Source organism: Protopterus annectens, chromosome 4.part0 (genome assembly GCF_019279795.1).
Source record: "Protopterus annectens isolate FY-2018-M chromosome 4.part0, PAN1.0, whole genome shotgun sequence".
NCBI classification, from domain to species: domain Eukaryota; kingdom Metazoa; phylum Chordata; order Ceratodontiformes; family Protopteridae; genus Protopterus; species Protopterus annectens.
The window spans coordinates 1,297,540,582-1,297,566,209 of NC_056733.1; the positions used below are offsets into that span (position 1 = coordinate 1,297,540,582).

Here is a 25,628-nt window from a genome sequence, read left to right on the forward strand (position 1 = left end):
AGTTCCCCGATCCGAAGCGCCGAAAGGGAGGCTCGGAACTGACAAAAGTCCCGAAGTATCCCCCTCGGGCCTGACAGAGGAAACCCGGGTTCCGAAACCAGAGGACGGAGCCGACATGGTAGGAGCCAACGTCGGCACCGATAAAGCCTTAAGAGGTATCGGAGCTGCAGAACATCACCCGGAGCAGAACACTCCGGCTCCATAGACAAGGAGGTGCTCTGAGGAGGAAACATGGGTGCACTCATTGGGACTGGCTCCCGAGCCGACTGGGTCAGAGCCAAAAATAATTTTGCCAAAACTGGCGACTGCAGGAGCCTCTGGACCACCCTATCCACATCCAAATCAGAGAGTCTGGAGGATTTGGAGGAGAGAGAAGGTGACTGTGATCTCCTATCTGGAGATCCTTGTCTGACACTAGGAGACTGGCTCCAAATGGGCTCTAACAGGATAGGAGCTGAGGCAGATTCAAGAATCACAGCTACCTCCTGCGGCCCTGAGGACAAGGGAGCCGAGGAGGTAGAGTCCAATTTGGTAGTCTTCTCCGGTGGCTCTGATGAAACAGATGGAGCCGGAGATCTTTTCTTAGCCTTAGAAGTCTTGGTTTTAGACTGTGAACCAGAGGAAGAGTCCAAGGACTCCTCAAAGGAAGGCTTAAGAAGACCCTTCAGTATAAGTTTATTTTTTCTCTCCTGTAGCACCCTAGGGCTAAAAGCGTGACAAAAGCTACAGGACTCTTGTAAATGTATCGCCCCCAGGCAGTATACACAAACAGCATGTCCATCTGTTATGGACATCTTGTAGCTACATTTAGAACACTTCTTAAACCCGGAGGGTTTGTGTTCTTTTTGATCCTTAGACATAACAACAAAACCACAGTACACAACACCACAGAAACAGGACTTTAGGCCACAACGTTTAAGGTGGGAAACTACCGCTAACAACAGTTGACAGAATCTCTAAGTTAAATGATTCTGACACGACAACGAGACACACACCGAAGCAAGGGACAAACGCTTTCCTCAGACAAACTACACAACGGAGGGAGGACTAGGTCCTCTAACTTAAACGGGCCTAGTCCGTTGGAATGGAGGGATACCACAAACAATACACTCACACCACAAAAACAATGATAATAACAAGCAAACAGCTATTAAAATAGCTTTTGTGAAGAAAGAAGACAATTTTCAGTGAGAAAAAGAAGTTTTAAAGCTACTTAGCCACAGCCAAGCGAGACCACGTCCTAGTTCCACGAGCGGCAAATGAAGTCTGGGGTTATGGAGCAGTGCAACATGGGATACCAGGTTAACCCAGCCAATTAGAGACTTTGTGCTAGAAATATATAAGTTGGCCGAGTCGGAGCCGATGTTCAACTCCGAACCCGTGAGTAAGAATGTAGGCGAGATTGGACCACATAACATCTGTTGTCTCCATAATAAGTGTCCAAGCTGTTCTTAACAATATCTAAACTAGAGCTTGCTTTAATGTAATTTGCTAGTCTGTTCCATGCATCAGCTGCACTCTCAGAGAACCAATTACTACACTTCTCATTCCTGTAAAATCTTTTACATAGGTTGTCTGACGATTCTCTTCTACTTTTTGATAACCCCAAACATTTCCAGAGGTAGTTGTCATTAAATGCCCTATATACTTGAATAAGTTCTCCTCTTACCTAGCTATAAGAAACACTGTACAAGTTCAGATATTTTAGTCTTTCATAATAACTTACATTTTCACAATCATGGATGCTCTTGGTATATGCTAGTTTTCTTATAAGGTTTCCATGTTGTTACTGCATACTCAAGTTTGGGTCTAATGTAATTAACAAACAATGACTTCATCACTTCTGATTTCCTAGACTTCATAAATCTTTTTATACAACCTATAATTCTATAACTATATTTAACTAACTGGTTGATATGATTAGAAAAATTCAAAGCTGGATCAACCCATATGCCCAGGTCCTTGAATGAATTTACAGTTTTAATCAGTGTGTGCTATATTAAATAGCCACTGTTCAATTTATATCTCCCAAATCTCATATGCTTAGATTTTGAGATGTTTATCAGCATGTTATTCTCCTGTATCCAAATGGTCAATTTAGTCAAGTTCTTTTACAGACATGCCCCTTCTCTAACACATGTAATAAGTTTACCCAATTTCAGGTTAAATGCATACAAACTGTAGAACACCTCAGATGGGAAAAAATAGTAAAAATGGTTAGCCCCTTTAGTCTTAAATACAGATCAGGAATACTTTTATCTGCCAGAGAAGTTGTGGATAATAACTAATAAAGAGCTGAAGCAATTTAATTGGGAAGGGAAGAGGGCCACAGGTAAGTGAGATAAGCTGATTCTCTCTAAAGAACAAGGGGGTTTAGGGTTACTTGATTTGAAGGGGTACTTTAGATCTATGCAGTTGAGGCTCATACATACAAATTGAGCAGAAGGTTAAAAATCAAAATGAAAAGATGTGAGGATGCAAGAAACGGGAGTTTGTCAAATAGAAAGACTAGGATTTTTGATGCAAATCCTTAAGGAGAACAACAGCCACAGATAATATTATATTCCTAAAAGTAGCTGAAAGTATTCTCATAACTAAGCTAGCATGGAAAATAGAAATTTTACCAATAGTGATGACTGCAAGTAAGAGTAGAGAAAATAGGTAAAAAGGGGCTAGACTTTATTGGAGGAAAGCAATAAAGGAACTAAAGTACTGGGAAAAAAACAACTCACTAAGAAAGGTAACTGAGTGGTACGGGGTTAAGCAAAAGTTTGGACTCCAGGTTACAGACTGCCTTCCCTACTGGGGATTGATATCACAGAATAGAAAAAGAGAATGGGATAGGGGAGTGCTAAGTAAATGAGTAGCTCTGGTAGATATTTTAGTTAAGTCTTGAACAGAAGCTGCTGTTTAAAAAAGGAAAAGTAGTAAGGCACATAAAATATTGCACGCCACCTATAAGAATCAATTAGAAGAGGTTAGAAAGGATTAGTAAAACAAAATGGAAAGGCAATTTATAAAGCAACAATAAAAAGAAATCTGAAAGCTTCCTGAGTATTTAACAAAGTCCAGAAAATTTAAGATTTTTGCATGGAAGTGTTTGTACGGGTATTTTTATATCCCAAGAAGGCTTCATATGATTCAGGTAACTGGGAATATGTTTTTTGGGAATGTAATTGGCAGATTGTATTAATTCCATACAGAGTAGTTTGAAGGAAATTTTGGAAGAACAAATGTTTGTAACTAAGGAAATGATTCCCTGGAGCTAAGATACAGAACCTGAATTGCAAAGAAATAATGTGGCCTTACCAAGTTAAATGCCTCTGGCTGCCAAAAAAAGCAATTACTAGAAATGGAAATCAAAATCTAAACCAGTCTAAGCCCACTGTAATGTCAAAATTAAGATGCTGCATTCCCATAAACTACTTTCTCATAACAGAAACATTTTGTTATGGTATCCTGATCAATCAGGGGACCATTTCAGTGAAAATAATGAAAAAGTACTCAGCAGCCCAGGATGAAGTGGGGGAGCTTTCAAGCTTCCAAACCTATTGTTTACCATCTACCACGTTATTCTTTGGAGCTTTTCTACCCAGGCCTCTGCTGAATAAGGACCTGTGTCCAGTCGGAATTTCCAGGTAAACAAATGTAATAAATAAATAAATAAATTTGCACCTCTTACTTAGTATAACATCCTCTGAGATTGCACAACCCTTGGAGAATTTTGGAAAAGTCACTAAAATGGTCCTTAAATCAACTAATACTCAGCAGACTATGTGCTTCAAAACTATCTGAGGGAAGACAGAAGTGAAGGATACAGGGAACAGCTTAAGGAAATATTTGGAAAGGATGGCTAAATGTGAAGGAAAGATTCACTGAAGATATATGCAAAGCAACACACTTGTGGCACAGCAATCTTGATATGAAATAACAGCTGGAGGGAATGGAACTGAAAGCAAAAACAGCAGAAAATGTAAGCAGTGATGATCCCAGTGGAGGATCAATTTGAAGATAAGAATAAAAATAAATTTACATTCATCAGTTTTAGTTTAGTGAATGTAATCTCCACTAATACATTTGATGTTTAAAAATAAAAATGATTCTGGACATTGTGTGCCAGATCCTGGCCATATCTTTCTTGAAGGTGTGCACTACCATTAAAGTTCTTCATGGTTTTAGAAGCAATTGCTATCACTGATAAACATTTTTAATACAAAACAAAGACAAGGGACATAAATTCCAGCTATAGTATAGCAACCACCCAAAGCGGTACTACTATTTGTCAGCCACTATACAGAATACAAACAGTCCATTTTTGCTAAATAATCTACATAGCATACAGCTAAAATAGAACAAATGAGCTACTCACTAATTGGAATGCTGTCTTTGACTGATGGCTTCCTCTTGATGGGATACAAATTCACAGAAGGAACCTGTAGCACTTGACTTATGCGGTTTTGTTGCTGCTGCTGGGACTTCCCTGCCTGGCTGGTTGACCGTGCAGACATTGGTGACATTTCTGAAGATTTTGCTGATCTCCTGTCACTTAAATTCTTGCTCACTGTTGAAACAGGAAATAATCAATTTTGCACAGAGACCTGAAAAAGCACTGTATTTCCAATTAAGACAAAAAACAGCAAATATATACTTTCTGAATGCAATGATGCCTCTAGTCTCTTAAATATTTAATATTACATAGCGTAATTAAAGCATGTATGAGTGGTGGTGCAGCAGTTAGCGTTGCCACCTCACAGCAAGAGGTTCTCTGGTTCGATCCTCAGCTGGGTTGCCTTCTGTGCGGAGTCTGCATGTCCTCCCCGTGGTCATGTGGGTTTCCTCCGGGTACTCCGGTTTCCTCACACATCCCAAAAACATGCTGTAGGTGGATTGGACACTCTAAATTGGCCCTAGGCGTGAGTGTGTGCATGTGTGTGCCTTCTGTGGAAGGTTGGGCGCCGGGTTGGCAACTCTACACTGTAAAACTCCACTGCCAATCATGAGCTGACAGGTAATCTGCTGTGGTGAACCCTAACCGGGAAAAGCCGAAAGAAGAAGAAGAAGATGACTAAAAAAAAAAAAAACCGGTTATGTATTTTTCATGTCCTCTTCAGTACCCATTTCAAGAGATACACTGATATAATTACATAAACAGAGAAGTGTGTCAGAGGAAAAGTCCAAAGTTCAGTAGTCATCCTTGGGCTTATCCCTAATGTCAGTGAACCCCAAGTTTTACTGTTACCATCAGAAAAGAAACATAAAAGAGTTTCTCACCCCTTTATGTCTCACTGTTAGAAAGGAAAGCACCAGTCTTTGTCATGTTTCTGAAGTAAAAGAAGCAAAAACCTTTTTAATCCCTGCAAAACAGAAAGCCATCAGTCAGCCTCTTCAATCTGGGTATGATCTGGTTCCGCCTTGTTTGTTGATGTACCACATTACGGACATGTTGTCCGTCTGAATTGCAATAGTCCCTGTGGGAAGAGAGTCGTGAAGGGCTTGCAACGCTAAAAGCACTGCTCTCATCTCTAAGACATTTATGTGCAAGTGGCACTCGAAAGGTTGCCACGTGCCCTGGACTGTCCTGCCCTGATAATGCCCCCCCCCACCCGATCAGGGAGGCGTCTGTTGTCAACGTGGCGACTGGGGGGGGGAGAGAGTGAAGGGTCTTCCTTGGAGAACCTGAGGTGATGTGATCCACCAAGACAGTTGATTCTTGCATGATTGAGTCAACAATATGGTGTGGGACATCGGGAGCTGTTGGAAGGACCATTGAGTAAACAGCATCCATTGGAGGATCCTCATGTGGAAGCGAGCTAAGGGGAGAAGGGGGATAGCTGCTGCCATGAGTCCTAATACCTTCAAAACTAGTCTGGCTTTGACTATGTTGCATTGTAAGAGAAGGTAAACGTGTTTGCGGATGTCTGACACTCTCTGTTCGGTGAGTGTGGCTGAAAGATTGAGTGTGTTTAATGAGGTGCCTATAAAGGTAATAGATTGACAAGGCGACAAGGCAAATTTTTCGAAATTTATTGAAATGCCTAGAGCTTGGCAAGTTTAGATAGTGAAGTCTCTGGATAGAAGTAGTTGATGTCTGGTGGTGGCAGTAAGGAGCCAGTCGTCTAAATATGGAAACACCTGGAATCCTTGACATCTCAAGTGAGCCGCGACCACTGCCATGCATTTGGTAAACACTCGGGGGGCTATAGTGAGACCAAAGGGCAGGGCTCTGAATTGATAGTGACTGGCTCCCAGCCTGAAGCGGAGAAATCTCCTGGAGTGTCTGTTCATCTTTATATGGTAGTACGCGTCCTGAAGATCTATCGAGCACATCCAATTGTCCTGACCCAAGAAGGGTAGAATGGACTGTAGCGTGACCATCTGGAATTTTGTTTTTCTGACATACTTGTTTAAGTTGCTGAGATCCATTATGGGTCTCCAGTCCCCTGTTTTTTTTGGTACCAAAAAGAATTTGGAGTAGATTCCGGATCCTTGTTGGTCTGCTGGGACTGATTGGATAGCTCTTTTTGATAGCAGCTTTGAAATTTCTAGTGCTGCTTCTTCCCTTAGACTGGGTGGAACGTCTGGAAGGGATCCTTTGGGTTGGGATGGAATGTGAATAACGGGAATTTTGTAACCCTCGGATATGATCGACTGTACCCATTTGTCTTGTGTAAGGGAAAGCCAGGCTTTTGGGTACAGAGATAATCTTCCCCCGACTGCCTCCGAAGGTGGACAGCCGGGCAGCACCTCAGGGATGCTGAAAGGGTTTATCAGAGAAAGTTTCTCTGCTACCCTGGTTTTGCAGACCTCCTCTGCCTTTAGGGCGGCGTCTATTATTATTCCCCCCTCTGCCTCTAGAGGGGAATCGACCTTGTGCGTCAGATGAGACTCCCTGGGTTTGTTTGCGGAACCACATCTTTCCTCCCCTCTGACCTTTGGGATAAGGCCTAGAAGGGGTACAAAAATGGACTCCCACGGCAGAGAGAGTCTTACCTTCCACCTCGCACCTAGTCAATGTATCCTTCACCTGGGGACCAAACAAGGATGATCCATCAAAGGGGGAATTGGTGAAGGATGCCTTGAAAGGGTCCGCAAAGTTGCACAGCCGCATCCAGGTGTGACGCCGTAGGGCAATGCCTGTGCCTGCGGCTCTACTTGCCCCATCCGCAGCATATGAGATAAGCCGCATGGAGGAGTTAACAATGGAGTTCAGGGTTGGCAACTGGGAGTTCATTCTGTTTTGGAACCCCTCAGCTGTTGGATCCTTTACCTCTTCACTCATATCCTTGAGTAAATCTCTCTGGAGATGAGTGAAGTGACATAAATAGTTCAGCGACCACATTGAAAAAGTCGCTGATGAAAACATCCACTTACCGTACCTGTCCATGGTCCTAGATTCCTTATTAGGAGAATGGATAGGTACCGAAGGATCGGCTAACTCCTCCTTATTGGCTGCGGCCACCATCATGGCATCGACGGAGACGACTTTAGATAAAAAATCTTTATCTCTAGGGGCAGTAATAAATTTAGACGGCCTCCTCGAGGTGGGTTCCACTGAATCAGGAGCCGTCCAGGCCTTCCTTGCCATCACTTCCATAAGGGGGTCAAAGGGAGGGGACACCCAGGAGGGAGAAGGGCGACAGCCGAACGCCTCAAGGTACACTGACTCATCATCTGAAGGGTTAAGGGCTGGCCAGTTCCCCCTCTGTTTCAGGATTTTAAGGACGTTAGCAAAGGAGACATCCTCAGAGGGGGATCGAGGGGAACCTTCAGATTCCTCTAAGTCAGTGTCAGAGGTGATACACTCAGGGGAGTCAATGTGCTTCCTCTTGCACTGCCTCTTCCTAGGGGGTTCTCCTACCGGGTCAGGAGAGGCCTCGGAAGAGGAGGAAATTCCCAATGGGGAAACTTGAGGAGTTGGCTCTCTGCGGTCTGAAGCAAGGATGTGGGTAGAAATCACCGCAGGCACTGATGATGGAGGGGCTGACGGAGCCGACTGTGGGGCAGACTCTGGTTCTAGCACGCTCCGCATGACCTCGAAGGCACCCCTATCGGGCAAGGCCGGAGGTCCCCACTCCGAAGAGACCAGGACCCCTCCCGGCACCGACAGGGATGGCTCCGAGGCCGATGTCGGAGCCGAACTCACCAGCGCCGAAGCCCAGAGAGGGAGACCGGGGTCGGACAAGGGTCCGATGCCACTCGCCCCCTCGGAGCCGATGAGGGAAGCTCGGCGCCAAGATCCCTCCAAAGAGGAGATCGGAGCAGACAACAGAGCTGAAAGGGAAGGTATCGGATCCGACCCACCGACAGTCATGGTTCCGATGAGCCCCGGCTCCGAGCTCAAAGGAGTCAGAGGAGGAACACATTGAGGGACAGAAACAGCCACTGACTGATGAGTCGGGCTATGAAGCATTTGGGCCAGCGCCTCAGAGTTGAGAAGTCTACCCTTTGCAAATCGTGGTCAGATAGCCTGGAAGACCGTGAGGAATGCGATCTATGGCTCCGCTCCGAAAGAAGAGGGGACCCTGGTGCCGAGTGAACGGAGCCGATAGAGGGAGACCTAGACCTTTTTCTTAAAGGTTGCTCCGATAAAAGTATCGGAGCCAACAGAGTCTTAGTCTCGGCTCCAGCCGGAGCTGAGGTAATAGTATGAGGCTTAGAAACATCTGCTCCAGCCGGAGCCGATGTCGAAGCAGTTTTGATGCTTCTAGAGGACGGCTCTGAAGCCGGAGCCGACTGTCTGGAAGTCTTAGAAGGCTTCCCCGACAAAGGCTGGGTCAGGGGGCCTTCAGGCTTTAATAAGCCACGCAAAATTAATTTATTTTTGCATTCCTGTAGGACTCTAGTGCTGAAACCATGACACACAGCACATGAGTCCTGCAGGTGCAAAGGTCCCAGGCAATACACACAAGAAGTGTGACCATCTGTCAGAGACATTTTCTGACAGCACGAATCACACTTCTTGAAGCCCAAGACCTTTGAATCTTTAGACATTGTAAGATTAGTGTTTAATAAAAAACACACAAGCACACCTTAAAACAAAAATATAAAACCAGTCACACAGAAGGACCAGGAAGGGGAAGAGGCCAAAGGCCTAACTTGTAAAAAGGGGAATAAAAGGGTCAATAAAACACTAAGGGGGACCCGATTAACTCTAGGAAACTATTAAAACTAAATTTTATACTAAAGGGGAGAAAAGTCTAAGGTCTAAAAGGATTATTTTAGTAAATAACTCTACTAACCTGTCAGAGCCGGTAGAAAAAGCACCTTGTCAGCTAAGCGGCAAACGAGATCTGAGCAGTTACCGCCTAGCATTGTGGGATATAGGGGAGCCTCGAGCCGGTGGAATTAGCTCTCGAGCTTTAGTATTGGCCGAGTCAGAGCCAAGGATCGGCTCCGAACCCATCCAGCAAGAATGAAGGCGAGATAGACAACTTAACATTTATAAATTAACACCAAAGTTAATTAATACACAACCCCTGTCAACAAGTACATTATTAAGTCTCCTTCCTAATTCAATGCAGTCTGATACATGGTTAATACTTGAAAATAGACACAAATTTTAGACATCCAAATTTTTAAAAAATATTTATTTAAAATGTCCCAAGTCAAGTTCTATAGGACATAAGTCTTAATGCACTAGAAATCGACACCACTTCATTTAGACCTGGGCTACAGTAAAAATTTTATCTGAGTTGACATAAGGCTTCCCTTTGCTCAACAATATCTGCCCATGGTCCCCCTAGTGGATTCTTTGATACTGTCTCCAAACCAAAAAATAAAAATTCATGGTCTAAATTATTTTTTATATGCTTGCACAAAGAATTGTTTTCTTGCTTAATTTTGATATCCCTCATATGTTCGTAAATTCTGTCTTTAAATCTCCTAGTGGTTTTACCGAAGTAAAATCATGCACATTTTTGACATTTCGCTAAATAAATAATACCTACTGATTTGTAATTACAATTACATAATGCATATATTCTCTGTTGGTTTACTTCTACATACCCAGACTAAAAAATGTACTTGCATTGAGTGCATGCTCCACATTTGAAGGTACCCTTTTACTTATAGCTGTTTATTACAGACTGATCATTCCCTTCCAGCATTTCTTTCCAAGATTTACCTATCCTATATACTATCTTTGGTTCTCTTCCCATTATTCCGTTCATTCCTTCAAAACACTGAAATATTTTCCAATTGTTTTTCAAAATCTTGAAAATCCCCTCATACATTGGTGTATAAGTAGTAATGAATGTAGCAGAAAATTTTACTTCATTTCTTTCTTTTCCCTTTTCCTTATTCGTCACCCCTGTTACAGCTCCTTGTAAAATGCGTTTCATCAACCCTTTCTTCCTTTTTTTCTTTTATTTCATCTGAAATCTTACTAACAACATCTAGGGGGTAACCTCTGTCCAGTAAACGTTTTGTCAAGAAATTGCATTCACCCTCAAATGTACTATCCTCAGAAACCATGCGAGTCAACCTGACAAACTGGCCCTTAATAATGCCTTTTTTCTGGTGAGCCAGGTGGCAACTTTTGTAATGTATAAAACTATTTGAATAAAGTGGTTTTCTGTATACAGAACTCTGAATTGCCTCCCTTTCACAATCCTTTGACACTGATGCATCCAAGTACGACATGCTGTGTGTATTGTACTGATAGGTAAATTTAAAAAAAAATAGTGGATGAATTTAAATACTCAATTAAATTTTATACCTCTATTTCAGATGTCTCCCAGGCAATAAACATATCATCCAAAAATCTAGTATACAGCTGCCAGGGAGGTGGATCAAATTTGTTAAAAACTTTTTGTCTTTCCCATTCTAACTAAACTGTATTTGCAAAAACTGGGGCTACATATGCTCCCATGGCAGCTACTCTTTTTTCATAAAAAAAAATGCCCATCTAAATGTATAAAATTATATTTTTACACTAGTTCTAGTAAAGTAGAAATCACATTCATTTCATTCGAATCAAATCTACCTGACCTATTAAGAAATTCCTGGAATGTTTCTATACCTGTATATTGAGGTATTACATTATACAAGTTAACCACATCTATGTTTATAAAAAACAGTTTTGAAGAATATTTCACTGTTCTTAATTTGTCCTAAAAGTCCCAGGAATATTTACTACGGTACAAGGCTTCTTCTAACAAAAATTTCACTTTCTCATCAACATACTGAGCCAAAGGATGAGTTATAGATGTCCTGGCACAAACTATTGGTCTCATGGGGGGTCTCCACATTTTTGTGCAGCTTGGGTATTCCAAATATAGAAGGTACCATAGGAAATTTCACTGTTAAAAAAATCAAGGGTGTCTAAGGTTATCTCACCCTGTTCAAACATATCTTGTAAAAAAAACTGATTTTCCTATAAGTCACATGGATGAAATTTAGGGAAGTTTCTTCATAGAATTCCTCATCAAACAAAAAATGTGCATTCTGTCCAGATAATCTTTCCTAGACATTATTACAACCCACCCCACCCCTCCCGGTCAGGCTTGATGACTCTACCATTTTTATTACTTGCAAGTTTTCTAAGTAACTTCTGCTCACATTCACTTAAATTATTAACCCCAGGTTGCTTGTTAGTATGTTGCAAAAATTCCCTGAAGTTGAAATCACACATTTTTTCGAAAACAATGAGAGGTAAAGCTAAAGGTGGATTGAAAACACTTCTTCGATGTAACACACTGCTAGCATGGTTGGCACTAATGTTTTGAAAAAACAACTTAAAATTCATCTTATGGAGAAATAACGTTGTCCCATTCGATTCTCAGCTAGAGCGTCTTCTGTGTGGAGGCATACGTGAATTGGGTGTGCCTTCGTTGAAGGTTGTGCGTCAGGGCTGGTGACCTGGTACGTAAAAATCCACTACCAATCATTAGCGGACTGGAGTTCCGCTGTGGCGACCCCTAACCGGGAAAAGCCGAAAGACACAAACAAATGGAGAAATAACTTTAAATCGATTAACAGTTCCTGTATTTTTATGCAATTACTGGGTACAAAATTTGACCCTTACTTAGAAGCTTACATAACATATAATGAATTATGAACTATATCAATGTAAAATTGTTACTTAGCTTCTTTTTAATGCAACTTTAACTTTAGGCATGTAACCCAACATATGTGAATCGTTTTGCTATAACTGCTATTATATCAATATTGTTTAAAACTGTACCTGTTTTAAAATGTACTACTGGAGCTTTTCTCCTCGGGTCTCCACTGAAAATGGGCCACAAGCCCAGTTGGACAAACCCGGTTAACAAATGTCAATAAATAAATAAATAAATAAATATAAATAAAATAAAATAATCAAAGTCACAGTCAGTGAAATTGTACACTTTAAAGCCACCTGTGTTGTTAATCATAATTTCCGGGTGATTCGATATTTCACAACAACCCCTTCTTATGATAATCACTTCCTCTGTTTCTTGTTGTACTCCGGCTTCCACTGCCTCGATTCTGTATGATAATTCCATGGGTAACGAAATTTGTACCTGTTCCTCTGAAATGGAACATTGTTGTTTCTCTGATTCTGGTAATTGGAGATTCTTGCTGATCTCCTTACTGCTGCTTGCCCTGAAGGGATGTTTTCTTCGTGGTTCTGAGCACTCTCCTCATCTTCCATATCAGCTACTTGTATTTCCTCTTGGCTATGCCCCTCTTGAGAGCCCATTGGTCGAGTGTAGGCTTTCCCTTCCTGATATCCTCAGGATTCTAAGATGTTTTAACATCTTCCTGGTTTTGGATCCTGCCTTTTGTGTTGGTTTGTTATTTTTTTTCAAACAGACCTTTAGGGTTATCATCAATTTTAGACCATTAGAATATCTAATGACACATTCAACTCAAGAGGAGAGGGTATTAGTCTTGAAAAGTAAGTGTCTGGAAAATGTCATGGGACCGGGTGCTAGAGAATCTCCCACAGATATCTCCATGTGATGCACCATCAACCAAAGGTTGGAGTCTACAGACTGCTTCCAGAGAGGTCAAGACAGGTAAAGATTCTAGCTGAAACACACACCAGGCTTGGGAAAGCGAAATGCAAGTCCTCTCCAGATACTATATTAGCAAGCATCTGCAGGACTTACGGGATCAATAGCACCTCATGTTCTCTGCCACTAACTCTTTTTAACAGCAATTTCTTGGAGACCTCTCCATTTTTAAATTTTTTCTACGATGCAGACCAAACACAGAAAGCTAGCTTGGAGGACAGCTGACCTCTACCAAGGCCTCAAGCTTCTTGTGTTCCAGACAGACTCAATGGTTTCATATTCTACTAACAACAGCTCTAAAGCCTGTGCAGTGCTCACAAGAGGAATTCTGATGCTCCTCCTCTAGGTAAAAGCACTGTGTATGAAAGTCCTTGGTGGAATTTGCCTTTTCCACGCAGACATCTGAATGCTTTTCTTAGGAACTCATGGGCCTCAGAAGATTTGAAAACCCAATTTCTGAAACTAACAATCACAGCCCAGTTCAGCAACAATAATTAAAAAAGGCAATTATTAACAGTACTATCAATTACAGCGACAAATTTTAAAAAGGCAAGTTTACAAAACTGGCACTTACTGCTATCTGGGACCTAATGGATAACAGACTGATGAACGATCATTTCTTTGCAGCAAAAGAACTGAGTAATTGTGAGGATGTCCCCTTCTTATAAGTCATACTTTGGCTAGACATGAAACGAGGATTTGCTATGCTCTCATAGGATGCCTGCAAAAAACTCTGGAAGGTTGGACATCTACCTTTGGAAAATATCATGGATGTGGAATACTACTGCAGTGGGAATCACTACAATGAACATAGTTCGTTTCCTCACAGTCTGAAAAAAGAAGTTATGTCTTACCATAATGTCCCATCTCTGTTGTTCATCTTCTTTCATTCATCACTGATGGGTTCGGTTCTAAGCCTTCGGAACCAAGTCGGCCTTTTTACCAAGCTTGCTCCACCAAAAAACTCTCGAGCTAAGCTTTTACCCAGAATGCCCTTTTCCCTGTTACCTCAGATTGAGTTTGCTAGAGATAGAGAAGTAAAGCTGAGGCCATTTCTGTGCAAACACCCTAGTGCACCACTAGGACCCAAAGCATCCCCCAGGAGCCTTTGGAGGAGGAAGGAGGGTGAGAAGTGATGAATGAAAGAAGATGAACAACACAGATGGAACGTTATGGTAAGACATAACTTCTTTATCTAATGTTGTTAATCTTATTTCCATTCATCACTGATGGGACAGAATCTCAAGCTACCTTGAGGTCCATGGGCGGCCCTTATGGAAGAACATTCCTGGGTACCATTGAGCCGAAGGCAACTCTCCCTCTGGAGACCAAGTACAATTTGTAATGACTGATAAAGGTATGAGGCTTAGCCCAAGTGGCTGCTGTGCAAATGTCATCCATGGAAGCCCTGGAATAGAAAGCTACAGATGTCGCCAGTGGAGTAAGCTTTAACTTTTGGCATAGGTTCTTTTGAGGGAATAGATGAAATATATGCAGACTCCTAGCCATTTAACCTTGGAAACAGCATTTCCCATTCTAGGCCCAGAAAAGGAGATGAAAAGCTGCTCAGATTTACAGATAGGTTTGGTCATGTCTAGGTAAAATCTCAGTTATCTATGTACATCCAAGGAGTGTATGCAGTACTCTTCTTTATTTGAAAAATTTGGGAAGAACACTGGTAGGTCAATGGTCTGGTTAATAGAGAATTCAGAAACAACTTTGTGAAGGAAGGATGGATTCGTCCAGAGTGATACTCTGCCTTTATGGAAGACCAGATAGGGCCTCTTGATACACAATGCCTGCAGCTCCAAGACCTGTCTGGCTGACGTGATGGCTACTAAGAACAAAGATTTCCAGGACAAGAACTTTAGGTCACACTTCGTTGCAGGTTCAAAGGGTTTTTGAGTCAAAGACTGAAGGACTAAAGTGAGGTTCCATGGTTCCACTAGCTGTCTGATAGGAGGCCTGATATGAGAGGTTCCCTTGAAAAAAGCTTTGCATAGACGTAAAGAGATGAGAGGGGTGCCATCTATACCATTGTGGAAATTAGAAATTGTCTCCAGGTGTACTCGTACGGTAGAAGCAGAGGCTCCATTATAAAAAAGCATAGCCAAGTATTGCAGTACCGCAGTTACTGGAGTCGAATACGGGTCTAGCATGTAATCTTTAGCCTAGATGGAGAACCTTTTACATTAATCCTGATATAGTCTTCTGGTGGATGGTTTATGAGAGGCCAGAATATTGTCTTGAACAGATGATGAGAGATTTGCTTGCCTAGCAACTAATGGAAGTGAAGAAACAAGCTGTCGGCTTGAGACAGGACAGATTCGGGTGGCTCAACCCTTGGGGGTGAGTAATCAGATCTGGAAGAGAGTCCAGAATCCATGGTGGGATAAAATAAGTGAGGCCAAAGGATGGGGAGCCAGACCTGTCAATGCCAGAACGGGGCTATAAGGATCACCTTGCATCTCAACCAAAGAGCTTTCTTTAGAAATTGAGGAATCAGGGGAATGGAAGGATAAGCGTAAAGACGTCCTGTGGGCTAATCGTGGATTAGAGTGTCCCTCGGGGACTCCCCCTCCGGTGCAAACAGGTCGAAATAGCTGCTGCACTTGTTGTTGGATGGGGAGGCGAAAAGATCGCAGCAAGGCTGGTCCCAGTGGCTGAAGATTTCTGCCACCACCTTGGGATTGAGGGACCACTCGTGAGACAGGAGGATGCATCTGCTCAGTTTGTCCACAATTATACTGGATCTCCCTGGGATATGCATTGCTATTAGAAAATGGTTGGAAGCTATCGCCCACTGCCAAATTCTCATGGCCTCTCGACACAGGGGGTAGGACTTGATTCCTCCTTTCTTGTTGATATACCACACCACCGACATGTTGTCTGACTGAATTGCAATTGTCCCAGAAGGGAGAACCGGATGAAAAGCCTGCAACTCTAACAGCACTGGTCTCAGTTCCAGAACGGTGATATGCAGATGGGCATCTGAGGTGGACCATCCGCTTTGGATCATCTTTCACTGGAAATGGCCCCCCCCCATCCAAACAGGGAAGCATTAGTGGTCACAATGGCCCTGGGCTGAGGGGAATTTAAATGGGCGACTCCAAAGTTTTGCATCTGGCCTCATCCACCAAAGCAGGTCCCGCTTGCAGGAGTTGGTTATTTGAATCTGGTAACTGAGGACGTGACAGTTCAGGAACCAGGATTTGCATGTGTAGCTTCGCTAGGGGCACTATTGGAATTGAAGCTGCCATGGATCCTAGGGCCTGAAGAATTTCTCTTGCTGAAACTTTTGTTTGACAAAGTATCACTCAGAGCTGGGCCTCAATCGCTGGAGTCTGTGATCTGGGAGTGACACTAGACAGGACCGGGTACTGAACACTGCTCCAATGAATTCTATTTGTTGTGTAGGGGTAAGGTTTGATTACTGCCAATGGATTGTTATTCCCAACATCTTTGCCAGAGAGAGTGTATAATGCAGTGCTGTTACCAGAGGATGCTTGGTGGGGGTGGTGAGGAGCCAGTTGTCCAAATATGGAAACACCCGGAATCCTTGAAGTCTCAAGTCAGCTGTGACCACTGCCATGTACTTTGTGAACACTCTGGGGGGTGTAGAGAGACTGAATGGCAGGGCACGAAATTGATAATGACTGGCCCCTAGCCGGAAGCAAGGCAGACTCCTGGAGCGTTTGTCCATTTTGATGTGGTAATACGCATAGGTTCATAGGTGCGTAGGTTCATAGGTAGGTATTATGGCTATCGGCCCAAGGGCCTACGTAAGTGTATCCAACAAGGTTCCCTGGCTTACACAACCCAAGAAAGTTATTTTCCTGTGCCACTGTCGAGCAGAGACATAGAAGTGACCCCGGGGTGTATTTCCTATTTCCCATCCACTCATCAAGATTTTTCTTGAAAAGTGCTAATGAAGAACCTTGCTTGACATAGATGGGTAGCCTGTTCCAGAGTATGGGAAGTCTCTGGGACAGGAATCTATCCCTCCAGCATGTCCTGTTTATTGTGGTGACAAGGTTTAGGTCCCTAGAGCGTGTGGCTCGGAGGGATTGGGATTTCTTTCGGTGTAGCATGTCCAACAGCTCCAGGTTTGACATAGCTTTATTTGTTAGGCAGAGATCACCTCAGAGTAGGTGATACGCTAAGGAATAAAGCTGGAGTTTTTTGAAACAGTCAATGTAGGGCATTTGTTTGAGGCCAGTAATCCTCTTTGTGAGGTACTTCTGTGGCCTTTCCAGCTGCTGCAGATGTCTTGTGAGGTACATTTCAAAAGAGGCTTTGTACTCTATAATGGGTCTAATGAGTGTCGAGTAGAGGGGAACAATGACCTCTTTTTTCCTGGATGAGAACCCTTTTATGATGAGGTGTGCCACGTAGAAGGACTTCCTGAATACTGTGGCGATGTGACTATCAAAGGAAAGACTACTGTCCACCTGGGTCCCAATGTCTCTTATCACACATTCGGTGTTAGGTAGATTGCTGCCCATGTGGTAGTTCATGGGTACAGAGTTTTTACCAAAGAGGATGACACTGCACTTTTTCGCATTGAGCTTGAGGCCATGGCTCTGACACCAGGTATCTGTCTCAGTGAGGCCCTTCTGTAGGATGTCCTCATCATTTGGGGACTTGACTATGGCTCCTAGTTTGCAGTCATCTGCAAACTTCATTAGCCAGAGGCCTTCTGTGTTAGCCTGTACTTCAGAGAAGTAGATACCAAACAGGAGAGGTCCCAGGACTGAACCCTGTGGTACTCCACTTGTCACTGGCTTGAGGTCAGATTTGGAGTCTGCAACTTTTACAGTGTGGGTTCTGTCAGTGAACCAGTTGGCAACCCATCTTGTGATGTAGGGATTTATACCTAGTTTAGTGAGTTTAGCTTTAATTCCAGAATGAGTGACGGTGTCGAAAGCCTTGGCGAGGTCAAGATAGGCTGTTTGAACCACCTTACCCTCATCTACGGCTTTGGTGACTGCCTCAAAGAAGTCGATCAGGTTCAGGAGGCATGATCTGCCTCTCACAAACCCGAACTGGGTGGGATCCAGAGTTTGGAGGTTACCAATGTCTTTGTTTATGAGTTCCATGACACGTTCCATGGCCTTGCAGACCTGGCTCGTCAGGCTAATAGGTCGATAGTTCCCAGGATCAGTGGTGGCTCCCCCTTTGTGGAGTGGTATAACTGTTGCTGTGCTCCACAGCAACAGCTATACCATTCCACAAAGGGGGAGTGGTATAACTGTTGCTGTGCGCCATTCAGTGGGCACAAAGCCTGATGCAAGGCTATTATTGAACATGGTGCTTAAGTGGCAAGCCAGTTCGTTCTGAAGTTCATGTAAAACGCACACTGGGATGTTATCCGGTCCCATGGATGCTGTGTTTTTAGAGAGTGCAGCTTTTACCTGCGTCCCAGAGATCTATTGAGCACATCCAATCGCCCTCCCTTAAGAAAGGGAGAATGGACTGAAGAGTGACCATTCGGAATTTGGTTTGGGTGACAGACTTGTTTAAGCTGCTGAGATCCAAAATGGGCCTCCAGTCCCCTGTCTTTTTTGGCACAAAAAGTATTTTGAGTAGAATCCGGATCCTTGTTGGTCTGGTGGGCCTGGTTTGATGACTCTTTTTTGAGAAAGCTTTATTATCTCCGAAGCTGCTTCTTACGTTTGACTGGGTGGGACGTCGGAAAGCTTTTTCAGAAGATTTGGTTGACAAGAAAGGTGAATGGTGTAACCGCTGGTGATTATACTCTGCACCCAATGATAGGTGGTAATAGAGTGCCAGGCAGCTTGATGCAAAAAAAATGACCCCCAACTGCTTCCAGAGGTAAGCAATCAAGCTGCTCCTCAGGAGCGCTGGTAAGGCTGTCCAGAGAAGGAGTCCCTGGAGCCTTGGTTACTAGAACTCCCTCTGCATCTGTAGGGGCGTCTTCTGGAATTGTTACCCCCCCCCTCTGCCCCTGGGGGTATCATCACCACATGCAACATGGAAAGGACCCCAAGATTTTTTTGTGCCACATTTTCCCACTCCTCTGATTCCTGGAGAAGGTACGTTGAGGGTTGGAAAATTGTAGGTCTACGGCACAAAAGGTCTTGCCATCTTGCTCGCACCTGGCTAGCGTGTCCTTCACTTTGGAGGCAAAAAGGGACAATGCTTCGATGGGAGCATTGAAAAAGAAGACTTGAAGGGGTCTGAGAGGTCACAAATGCATATCCAGGCATGATGCCTCATGACAATGCCCTAACCCGCTGCTCTAGCCACCCTTTCGGTCACATGAGAAAGCAATCTCATGGATGAGTTGAAGATCGATTCCAGGGTTGCGCGCTGTGAGGCCACTTTGTCCATGACCTCGTCAGACAGCTGTCCTGCGAGTGTCCCAGAGAGTTCAGAGATCAAGTCCCTCTGGAGCCTTGTAAAATGTGTGAAATAGTTCAGTGACCGTATTGCAAAGGTCCCTGATGCAAAAACTCACTTCCCAAGTCTGTCCACCACCCAGGACTCCCTGTTGAGCGGGTGGAGAGTGGGACTTTCCTCAGCCAAGTCCTTTTTCGTGGCTGCTGCCACCACCATAACATCAAATGGTAACCCTCTGGACCAATGCTGGTTCTCCTCAGGAGGGGAAAGAATTTTGTCAGGTCTCTGAGGGATCACCTCAATGCAGTCAGGGTTCTTCAAAGTGCACTGCACAACCAGCTGGATGAGCTCATCGGCAGGCGGTGTCAGCCAAGAGTTAGAAGGCTAGGCGTGGAAAGCCTGCAGAACACAGTCTCCTCAGACAAAGGGTTGGAGGGCTTCCAATCACCTCTCTGTTTTCGCATTTCCAGGATGTCTCCGAAGGAGACATCATAAGGAGGTGACCGTGGGGACCCTTCACCATCATTGTAATCCATGTCTTCTGTTAAAGACTCCTCGGGTGAGTCCATGTACTTCTTCTTGCATGTCCTCTTTCAAGGGAGAGCCTCAGGGAGGGTCTCAAAGGAGGACTCGGAAGAGGGGGTACCCGGGACAGGGGTGTCCTGCAGCTTCTCTGCCTGGTGCCCTGCAGGGGTGGTCTGTGGCAGCTGTTGCTCAGGGGCAGAAAACTGGGGTTCCAATGTCAAAGGAGTGCTTCCAGAAGTGAGAGCCCTCTCCATCATGCGGAAAGCAGTCCCACCTGAAGAGGGATGGGAGCCTGGAACCAAGAAAAACAACATCGGGAAAGGCACAGAGGACAGAACTGATGAAAAACATGGTTCCGTCCACCAAGCCGAGGCGCCTGCCCCCAATCTCCAAACTGAGGAAGGACCAGTTCCGCAGGAACCAAAGGGGCAAACCAGAGTCTGAGTGAGGTCCACTATAGGCACCAAGGTGATGGGTTTTGAGAAGGACGTCGGAGTAGAAGGCTTTGGAACTGGAATGGTCGAAGGAGGAGTGTAAGGCAGAGTCCGTGGAGAAACCAACCCAAGTCCTGCAGGTGGATAGGTCATAGAAAGTGTGAGTATCACCCTGGCTGCTAACAACTGGTCCACAAGACACACCACATCATGTTCTGACAAGCTCCTAGTGGACTTAGTGGATACTCCGGACAGAGTCAGGTCAGTCAATGAACGAGCTATACATCTGGCCCAGGAATGGATCTACACAGGGAGAGTATCACGTCCGTGGTGTAAGGTCTGCCGGCACTGAAGTCTCAAGTTTCAAGACTGGGATTAACAGGGTCAAATCCAACTTGGTCGGAAAAACGCTCGGTGCTGAAGTGGCACTCTGAGCCGAAATGGTAGGTTCCAAAATCATAACTGACGAAGTCATCGAAGGCGTGCCCGGAGCCATAATGGCCACAGGTGCTGAAGTCGTAGTAGGCGTAGTGAGGTCTATTATTGGTGCCGAAGGCAGGATCGGTGCTGAAGCTGGCACCGATATCGTAGGTTTCGAGATGCTCGGAGCCAACAAGGACAGAGCCGTAGAGGCAGATTTATACTCGAAAGACAACTTAGGGACCTTTGATTTCACGGGCTTACCCTGATCACCCGATAGTGAGGAAGGAACCGAGTGGGACCTCTTTTTGTCTTTTGTAGGATGGGTTGAGACCTCCATCACAGAAATGGCATCTGAAAAGGGAGACTTAAGTAACCCTTTCAGTATCAGTTTATTTTTGCGCTCATTAAGAGTGCATTCACTGAAACTCTGACAAATGTCACAAGGAGGTTGCAGCGAAAGGTGGGGCACCACCAAACAGTATACACGATCATCGTGAGAATCACTATTAGGTAGCCTGCCTTTACATGAAGCACAATGCTTAAACCCTGAAGTACCTTTCTTATCCGACATCTTGACAGTGAGACTCCACAGGCAAACAGTTTAACCAGTCTGTACTAATAAGTCAAACACAGTTCAAAAACCAAAAATAAACCACACAGTTGTAACACTATAGCGATAAGTAAAGGTAAGACAGAAACAGCTCACTGAAAAAGGACATTAACAGGCTAGGAAAGGAGGAAAAATACCAGCTATGGTATTGAAGGAATACCACAAGGGTAAGGGGAGAATGCCGTACCAACAATGGTACTTAAAAGTTTACCAACGTAACTACGGGTAGAGCAGAGAAGAATGATCAAGGTCTGACAGAAGAAAAAACACCAGAGATGTTAACTGCTCACTAAAAGACAAAAATATCAAAAGTTTTCCACACAAAATATCAAATAAAGTTCCACTTAGCTGAGAGCTCAGCTGAAACCCGGCTTTATGGCTACGCGGCAAATGAGATCTGAGGTAACAGGGAGAAGGGCATTCTGGGTAGAAGCTTACATCTCATGTTTTTTGGCTGGCACGAGCTTGGTAAAAAGGCTGACTCGCTTCCGAACCCATCAGTGATGCATGGAAAGAAGATTAACAACATCAGATTGGTAATAATCAGGTTGCATAGAATACAAAACCACTGTTTTTTTCACATTTTTGCCACTCTTCCTCCCTTCCCAACTTCTGACCTTGGGTAAAAAGCTTTTTCACCAGCTGCCCATTATACCTGTTTGTTTGCCATTACATAAGATGACTAGGTGGTAGGTTTCTGGATACCATCAATATACTGGGACCTGTTCCTGAAACTTCAAGACAAGCATGCAGTGACCGTAACAATTAACTGGCTTACATAGTCATAACCTTAAGCTATCCCTCAATTTTCCTACACGTGAGATGGTCAACACCATGTGCTATTATAATTAAAGATGCAGCCCACTGCATGGTCATAAATGCAGAAATCATAACAGTTTGTGAAGTCTGGTGTTACTTGCAGTTAAAATGTTTACTAATAATAAAAATATATAGCAATAACAGGAAATGAAATTTAATTTCTTTGAGAGCCGTAAATCAGGGTCCTTATTAATTACAAACTTGTTAAATTTTAAATAGATGGCTGAAACTTTGTGGATAGATGACATTATTCCAAACTTCTGGCTTCTTGTGTAAGACACTGGAATAATTTAGGCTACTTATTAGCAATCTGATAAGTGCCCCCTCAGCAATATATGACTTTTCAAATAAATGAAATTCAAATTCCACTTGAAATTCACTGGCAAACAATAGAGTTCATCTATCCTAAACCTAACCTGTGATTTCCTAATTACAGAAATAATGATACTAGGCAAGCAAAGATATAAAAATGCTTGCTAATGTGGTTCTGGGCACAAACATCTGCCCAGTCATAATGGTACGTAACCATGTAATCTTTTGGGAGTTCCAGAGCAAAAAGGACATGCATCAGACAGCTCATCATTTCTCTTTTCTGTAACTCCCTGTTGCTCCACAACATTGTGTTTGTGGACTTATGGGAACATCTAATGGTGGAGAAACTGACTGGATAAATAGAAATGTTGATGTGTGTACCCACTGGGAATGGTATACTTCCAGCCAGCTTAGTACACTCAAAACTTGCTGTCAAGCTGATCCAGTTAATTTCCTAGAGATGGTGAGTGTGATCCTCATGGATAGTGGGGAAGGCAAATGATGCATATCTCCAAACATGCCTTATGAAGACATTAAAATGCTTTTGCCTAGACTGCACTTTGTATTAGGTATACCCCTTTCAATGCCCTCCTGTGACTAAACAAGATTTTTCCACCAGAGGTCTTGCACTGAGACCACACTGCTTTAATTTTCCTGAGGTGCACAATGATTGTCTAGACACCTCCTTCCCCAAAGGGGTCTCAGTGATTTATTTACTTTTTGTTTAAGCAAGACCAATGCCAAAACCACAAGAAGGTATTTATGTAGTTATTATAAACAGCAAATGTCTAACAAAAGCAGAAGCTACTCAAAGAATTTATACCAAGTCTGTGATGTTAAATCATTCACTCCAATGGAGCTTTGGAAGTTTGTACTTTAACTTCCAATGACTGTATTCTGAGCTTTTTAACAAAATCAAGTTATGTCCTCACATTTCAAGAACTGTTCAGACCTCTGGAGTCATAAGGGTTACTAAAAAAATATAAATGGCAAACTATTCTGCAGAAAGAAATCTTTACACTGGTAGTGTTCATCAGATTCCAGGTCTTAATAATTTTGTATTATTTTGTAAGCAGATTACAGTATCTCAGCAGTCATTCAAGTTACATACAATGTTAGCAGCATTTCATTTATCCATCTGTGAGCTTTTGTATGAGGTTATGCAGTTCTTCCTGTATTACCTGACTATTGACATATTTAGAAACATATAAATACTGTAACACTATAAATGAATAGTATATGAATAACAATTACTTTCTCTTCAGCTGCACTAGAAAGATGCCAAATTTCAGTGAATTTGTGCAGTCCATTAATCAAGCTTTAAGATGAAATCTTCAATATCTTGTATGTAATATGGTTACGGAATGATAAATGCAAATATGAGATGGCTATATTAGACTCCTAGAAGTGTCGGTATGATGCAACTAAAGAAACACCTGCTGGCATCACTTGGCTGTAAAGGGTTAATACACAATATATGCTCAAGGAAATAGGTAACTGAAGTGAATGCAAATAAAGCTTACAAGCACCATAGAGAATTAACACCTGTTAGCATCACTTGGCTATAAAGAATTAATACACAATACATGCTCAAGGAAACAGATAACTGAAGTGAATGCAAATAAAGCTTACAAGCACCATACAGAATTCACTTCTCATATTTAATAACTACACCACTATATACAGAAAACAGTAAGCTAACACACAAATCAAAATCAAATGAAGCCAGACAGGACAGAGTAAGACAAATGGCAAATGTCTAACAAAAACAATACCTGAAGAAGCCAAACAAACAATTAACACCTACTCTGTACTACATCAACCATGGCAATATATACTATATGTTTAAGGAAAATAACTGAAGTGAACAAAGATCAAGCTTACAAGCACATACAGAACAGTTCATATTGCATTTAGCCTTGTCCCTGTGGCCCTAGTCCTGGAAGAAAAGGGTCTCAGAAGGGCCAGTTCCCTTACGCAATTGACAGGTAAGTATAATGAGTAGAGAGAGTCTGTATCAGGTGATCGAAACTTTAGATAATCGAATACCTAAAGAACGACACCTAAACAGCGAAAGCTGTAAACAACGAATGGCCACGTCCGCAAATTCTTTTGTAGGGAAAGAATTTGCTTGTCCGCTATCGGGAATCTGCCCTTTTCTCCACTGTAGAGCCACCTCGGTGTTGGTATACTTAATTAGAGGGGGTGTGGAAGGCATAGCCTCCCACTCGATTAGGGTTTGAAATTTTTTTTTATCTCCAGACAAGCGAGTTCTTTCCCTACGAAAGAATTCATTGATGTGGCCGTTCGATGTTTTCAGTTTTCTCTGTTTAGGTGTCGAACGTTAGGTATTCAATTACCTAAAATTTTGACTTTATAATATAGACTCAGTACAGATATTCTGAAAAGCATCCATCAGTATAACAGTATGCATGAAACTGTTTAAGATCTGAAAAACACTGTCTCAAGTATCTGAGTCTGGTTATTCACCACAGAACCATCTGCAACTATCTCAAGATGTCAGTAAATTACAGAGCATTTAGAGGGACAATGAAAAACAGGCCTACCTTGACATCATATGTACATCTAAAAATACAAGAGTAGAGGAGGAAAAAGACAAATGATAACACAATCCACTTTGTTTGCAGTTGTCTCACTTGCAGGTGCCTGCTTTCCCTCATACTATGCACGTCTTCATTTACTTCTAAGATCTTGTGAACCCACATACAGTACTACAGTCTGCTATATTCTGTTCAACAATATTCCAAAGGATTACCTCATTAGCAATAATGTATTATTTTCATATCCAGTTCAAATTTACTCATTCCAGTAATTCATTAGTGCCAGTATTTCCTACAAATTTCAGCTTCCTCAAACATAACTGTCATTATAACTCAACATAATGTCATTGACATCACTGCAAAATGTCTGTATTTCTATATCATCTCTGTTTTTGCTTTCTCTGACTGTAGAAATTTATAATTACTTACCCTTTCTCATGTTCTAAACACCTCACACCTATTAATTTTAAAGCCATTATTTCTACACTTCTACCACATCTTGTATTCTTCAAATACAGCCTCCAGACATGCAAACAGAGTACAAGGGGTGGACAAACCATAGTTTTGAAGAGTGACAGCAGCA

General features: G+C 42.9%; 1 protein-coding gene across 1 annotated transcript in view; it reads right to left on the reverse strand.

The window, feature by feature from the left end:
• The window catches only part of LOC122800441 (rap guanine nucleotide exchange factor 6-like), a 141,945-nt gene that overhangs the window by 55,273 nt on the left and 61,044 nt on the right, over nucleotides 1-25,628 (reverse strand). The window contains exon 2 of the mRNA XM_044069886.1: nucleotides 4,370-4,561. Coding sequence (XP_043925821.1) covers nucleotides 4,370-4,561 — 192 coding nt within the window. The remainder of the gene's footprint in view (nucleotides 1-4,369; nucleotides 4,562-25,628) is intronic.